Source organism: Primulina huaijiensis, chromosome 7, assembly GCF_012295235.1.
Source record: "Primulina huaijiensis isolate GDHJ02 chromosome 7, ASM1229523v2, whole genome shotgun sequence".
NCBI classification, from domain to species: Eukaryota; Viridiplantae; Streptophyta; class Magnoliopsida; order Lamiales; family Gesneriaceae; genus Primulina; species Primulina huaijiensis.
The window spans coordinates 3,724,797-3,731,323 of record NC_133312.1 but is presented as its reverse complement, the minus strand read 5'-3'; the positions used below and the strand labels follow the sequence as shown (position 1 = coordinate 3,731,323).

Here is a 6,527-nt window from a genome sequence, read left to right as displayed (position 1 = left end):
TGATTTTTTTAGAATATTATTTGGAAGAAAACATGATAGACTTTGTTAAAAAAACTAAAAAATAAATAAAAACATGTAAGTTACATGACTAAAAATTCAGACTCACGGTTAACGGTGATCAAAAATGAAAAAAAATCCAAAAAATACAAATAACATGACTAAATATGCAAATTCATCTTTAACATGACCAAAATTAAAAAATAAAAATTACAAGACTATAAATTCAAATTCATTATTAATAGGACCTAAAATATAGTTTTTCAATAAAAAATAAAATATTTATTCTTCAAAACATGCGACAATATACTATTTAAAAATATGTGTGTCTATTAATGTCATGTGATTCATATCTAAATCATCCTTTTTCCCTCTTAGTTCAATGCTATCGACAATTTATTTAAATATAAACTCACATCTCATCTTATATATTTATTCAATATACTTATATAATTAATTATTTAAATTCAAATTTAAAAACCGATAAATATATATTATCAAATTATATGCATGAAAGGCGTCGAACAATTAGCTATTTTTTTTATTATTATCATTATAATATTATTATATAATAAGAAATGAAGCATAATTACATAACTATGGGCATTAAATGATTATTAACACGTTATAAAGTATATGGCCCTTCCATAACTTTACTCAAAAACTCAATTAAAAGTGTTTCCTGTTGTTTTTACCCTCCTTTTTAGTGAAAATTAATTAATATAATGGGCCTAATTGTGGCATAATTATGCCTCTTTTCCCCTCAATAGGTAATAAAAATTAGATTTAATTTTTTTAATAATAACGAATAATTTCGAGGAATGGCAAATTTGACGTATAAAAGCTAAATTTTGAATATTTTTTAAATATTAATAAAAAAATAAACTTTTATAATTTTTTTATAAATGGGCTATGGAAGAAAGCACACGATTATGTGGGGCTGGTCCATTGTAAAATGAGTTAAACAAACCAGCCACGGGTCAAATAATTTGGGCCTTAGCTTCCGATCAGGTCTCTCTAAATTTGGGCCCACCAATGATTTTTAAAAACATTATGACTAAAAATGTCACACGTTTTCAATGTGGGGTATATTTCTTAATACATTATATGGAAAAAATATATATTCAAGGAGTTAGTATTATTTGCTCAAGAAATATATACAAAGATAATAAATTGCAATGAAACTGTAAAGACTGTATAAATTGCATTCAATCATTTAGTATAAAAGATTTCGTTTGATTTGTGTGATGAAATAATAATTGATATATAACATATGTATAGTGAATTAAAAGATATGAACATAAACATTTATAAATTTAATTATTATAGTTACCGAAATTACATGCCACATGAAACAAGATATAAACAATCAAGTTCTAGATGCCTCATAGCAAATGTAATGTTGGAAAATAACAAAATAATATGTCTATTTTTATTCGTAAGACAAATCAACTTTGTTCATATTTACAATAATAAGTAATATTTTTGACTTAAAAATAATATTTTTCATTGATAACTCAAATATGAGACTCACATCACAAAATTGATTCATGAGACCGTCTAATAAAATTTTTTGTGATAAAAAAATATGATTGTTGAAAGAAAGGGTTATCTCATCTATTTATTTTTATTAAGAATATTAATGATAGAGATTAAATAGTTTACTTCATGTTTTTAAATTAAAATTTAATATTTTTTTAATTTAATTATTTTAAATTATAATTTGATCATTTATTAATTTTTACAATTATGATATGATTTTATTTATTTTTAATTTAATTATTTCAAATTGTAATTTAGTCTTTCATTACATTTAAATGCCCTTCAATTAGTGGTGATAAATTAATATTATTTTTCAAAAGTATTAAAGCAACGTCAGCAAAAGGGAGGAATGAGAAGCCCCTTACGTGTCTTCTTTCAGAACCACGACTGTTAAGCTTTCCATTTTAATTTCCCTCCACTTCTCGTAGTAGGAACTAGAAATCTACGTCCCCGGGTTCTCAATAGCTCTGCCTCGGCGATGTCTTCCTCGATTCCCCCCGTCCAGCCGGGCCGATTTCGGGTCCTGAAGCAAGCTTCGGATCAAAAGGCAACTGGTCCTGTTGTGTACTGGATGTTCAGAGATCAACGGCTGAGGGACAACTGGGCTTTGATTCATGCCGTCATTCAGGCCAACCAACGAGATGTACCAGTGGCAATAGCCTTTAATTTGTTCAATCAGTTTAAGGGTGCCAAGGCTCGGCATTTCGGGTTTATGCTCAGGGGTCTCCGTGAATTGCACTTTCGTCTTCGAGAAAATCTGAAAATACCTTTTTTCTTGTTTCAGGTAGGTCGAATTTCATGCTTTTGTTCATGAAAAATTTTGTGCTGCCTCTGATCCCTAGCGATAATTTATCTGCGGGCTGACATTATAAAATGTCTGGGGTGATGTGGGGATTGACTGGTCGTTCAGCGTGAAACTTAAACTTTAGGAAAATTTGTTCTAAAAATTTGATTTTTCTCATTTTTCCGTCGAGAACTCGGCATTATTGGTTTAGTAAATGATCTTCTAATTAATTCATGACCTGACAACATAAATAGGATCTAATCGTAGTGTGAAGCAGTAGCTTGTAATTATTTTGCATCCTAAAAGGCTTAGAGTTGTTACGTGTTTTCAATCTTATGTTGCGCATACGTTGACTTCCCCCAGTCACTGGTTGTGTGCTCAACTCATGGGTTCATCAGTTATATTAATTATTTTGGCATCATTTACCTTTCTATTTGCATGTCAACTATGCATTTGGATATCTTTCAGAATTCTATGATGATTGATTTGTTTGTCGGCTTGGACTGGAGGAGTGAGGAGTACTAAAGATGAATTGTTTTGCTAAGTTGATACACTGTTTTGGTTAACTTGATTTATAGGGTGAAGCTGTGGACACCATTCCAAATTTCCTAGAGGAATGTGGTGCGTCACTCTTGGTAACAGACTTTTCACCTCTGCGAGAGGTTCAGCATTGGAAAGATGAAATATGCAAGAGGGTGAATGAATCAGTATCAGTTCATGAAGTTGATGCACACAATATAGTGCCTGTTTGGGTGGCATCGGATAAACTGGAATATGGTGCTAGGACTCTAAGGGGCAAAATAAACAAAAAGCTTCCTGAATATCTGATCGAGTTTCCCGAACTCATGTCTCCTAAAAGAAAATGGGCTTCCTCGAGTAAAGATGTGGATTGGGAAAACCTCATTGCGGATGCTCAAAGGTGAGATACTAAACTCCTTTTCTTTTATCCGATCTATTCAGGTTCTGTAGCTGGTGTTTATCTTTCTGTATGCCTAGGCGAGGAGCAGAAGTTCCAGAACTGGAATGGTGTGATCCAGGTGAAGAAGCTGCACTAGAAGTACTAATGGGGAAGAAAAATGGGTTTTTGACTACAAGATTGAAGAATTATAACTCAGACAGAAATAATCCACTCAAACCAAAAGGGCTGTCTGGCCTTTCCCCGTATTTGCACTTTGGAAAGATATCAGCACAGCGTTGTGCCTTGGAGGCACGCAGAGTTCGGAAGCTTTGTCCTGAGGTTTGTGGTCAAATTTGTCCATTCGAATATTAGCGTTCAAAGTTAGTAGCTTAAATATTCACTATGCTTTGTAAAATTTCTTCTGGTAGTCTGAGTTATTTTAATGTCTTCGTTAATCAAATAATAGTGACTCATACTAAATTTAGTGCAGTGATATAGATCGAGATGCTACCTGATGTGCTCTGTGTTTGATCTTCAAATTGTTGTCCACGGGTGTTTTAATTGATATAAAACTTGTGATGATTACTATTTTGAAGGCAGTTGATGCATTCTTGGAGGAATTGATCGTTCGGAGAGAACTTGCTGATAATTTCTGCTTCTACCAGCCACATTATGATTCATTACAGGGTGCATGGCAGTGGGCTCGCAAGACTTTGATGGACCATGCCTCTGATAAACGGGAGCATTTATATACGTGAGTGATTTTCACCAATTTGTTCCATGGGACTCGATAGATTCATTTGTTATGGTTCGACTGATGATGCACAATTTTGTTTCTCTTATAGGAGAGAGCAATTGGAGAAGGCACAGACCGCTGATCCGGTGAGTGATAGCTACTGTTGTTGAGATTCGGTTTAATCATAATGTTTTGTGCCTGGATTTCTGGTATTTAATGATAAGTTTAGCTTAGAATTAGTGTTGTGTACACATTTATGTCACATATTTTCTCACTGTTCCTTCCACCATATGCTTTCAGCTTTGGAATGCTGCTCAGTTAGAAATGGTTCATTTTGGAAAAATGCATGGTTTCATGAGGCAAGTCATTTTCGAGGACTATTTCTTGTTTTCCTTATCTTTTATGGTTTAAAAGGTGGTTCGATGTATCTTTATTTTATGGCATCATCATGCCTATCAATTTTCTTGTTATTTCTCTTATCATACCTCTGATTTTTCTTACTATGACACTGCTATTTCTTGAATCATTTGATGTTCGGATTCTTGTTCTGCTATTTTGATCATGTCTGTACCTGTATTGGAGCAAGTATACAATCTTAACTTAACGGTGACTACGAAAATTGTCGGTTCTCAAATTGTAACATAAAATGGCTTATGGGCTATGGCCAGAGTATATCGAGTAAATTGAACTTCTGAAAGCCCTGAGCATGTGTTGGACAAATTATGATCATGGGAATGACCAAATCTTTGCTTTTACAAGGGACAAACTAAACTGGCCCATGGTCTGACCAGAATCAAAATGCCCTTCGCTATTATCTGTAGACAATCAATGACAAGCCTTTAGCTTTCTGCTTCACAATATTCTGATCTTAGTTAATTAGCAAATTGAGCTCCTATTAAGTATAGTATATAATGAAGAGTCCACAACTTGTTCTTCTTAATTTTGGTTTGGGAAGTTGATTGTTTAGGAATAAATGCAGGATGTATTGGGCGAAAAAGATTCTTGAATGGACTATTGGGCCAGAGGAAGCTCTTGCAATATCAATATATTTAAATGATAAGGTCTTACTCATTTTTTTGGTAAAGTACTGGTTTGTATAACAACCAAATACCTATCAGGAGATCATCATCCTTTTTTATCATCTGTTTCTGTTGCAGTATGAAATAGACGGAAGGGACCCAAATGGTTATGTTGGATGCATGTGGTCAATATGCGGAGTACATGACCAGGTATATTTGGTTTTTTCATTCTTTAAAGATTACCAATTTAAGAATCGTAATTTTTTCATTATTTTTGAAGTTATAATCACACTTATCTGTCATTGTACACGAAGTTGTCACTCGTAGTGTAGTAGTACCGGTAACATCCCACATTAGTTTATGAAGTCATTGCTAGTGCAACTGCAACTCATCAGTCATCATGTAGATTAGCATTGCTTTGCATGGACTTGAGGCTTTACGATATATCTGGTATATGGTGCTGAATTTTATTTGATGTTATTGAATTGCACTCTTTTGCTGTGAGATTTTTTCCTCGTCATTCTTGGTACTTGGGATTACTTCCCGTTTTGGATGCCAAATGGGGATGCAATTTGAGAGAGACACTGTTAAATGAGTAAAGACTATCCTAATTCTAATTTCCAAACGTGTTATTCCAATTTAACGACTTGGGTTGTTTGATGGTCATATAGGGGTGGAGAGAGCGACCAGTTTTCGGGAAAGTACGATACATGAACTATGCTGGGTGCAAGAGGAAATTTGATGTGGATGGCTATATTGCTTATGTTAAGAGGATAACAGGTGAATGCAAGAAAAGGAAAGTAGAAGCCTGTCTTGAAAACAACGCAAAACAACTGAAAAGTTGAGGATTGGCAGCCTACTTGTGTCGTAGACACAGATCAGGATGCTACATTTCCGAGACTCTGTTAATGTTGAGATGATTCGTTTGTGCATCTGATTTATATGTTGTAATATGTTGCAGCTTTAGTTCATCTTTAATCTTGTCAATTTTCTTCTCGTCCACCCTTAATTTTTCTCTGGAAATGAATTTTCCACTCAAATTATGCGTGAATGTTGAGAAATAAACAAGTTCAAATCATCTTGTATTGAGCTAAGCCGCAGGAGCAGTTGCTCTTGTTTTACAAGAAAATGGTCCGGGTTCGTGCGTTTGACCCATCTGACGATGCTTTCATTACCCCCACCATTAATTTGTGCCCTCCCAAAACTGCCTTAGCTACATGACTGTAATGTGTTGTCCACATTCCACACATATGGACAATAAAAGTCACTGTGCCACTAGAATGCCTTCACCCACCAGGCAAGCATTACTAACATACAGACAAAAAAAAGGAACAACTACAAATCCGTACGCGGATTCACAACCATCTTAAACCAAAAGGTGCAACTTTAAGCACAATGTTATTGCCTTACCAAAAAATTTTTAGCTATTAATAATTAATTTTTGTATGGTTATCTTGCTCAAACATCAAATCTCAATGTTTTGATTCACACAGTAACTCATGGGGCGGTGTGGCCGATCGTTTATCTTAAGAATTCAATAACCCTCTTCTC

General features: G+C 34.1%; 1 protein-coding gene across 1 annotated transcript; it reads left to right on the top strand.

Annotated features, from left to right (window-relative positions):
* The first annotated feature begins 1,913 nt into the window (after positions 1-1,913).
* Positions 1,914-6,075, top strand: LOC140980233 (deoxyribodipyrimidine photo-lyase). Its single transcript, XM_073445956.1, has 9 exons — positions 1,914-2,323; positions 2,902-3,242; positions 3,320-3,560; positions 3,818-3,975; positions 4,067-4,103; positions 4,258-4,316; positions 4,937-5,018; positions 5,115-5,186; positions 5,648-6,075. Exons 1-9 carry the CDS (start codon positions 2,018-2,020, stop codon positions 5,819-5,821), a joined length of 1,470 nt encoding a protein of 489 aa, XP_073302057.1. The 5' UTR covers positions 1,914-2,017; the 3' UTR covers positions 5,822-6,075.
* The last annotated feature ends 452 nt before the right edge of the window (positions 6,076-6,527 follow it).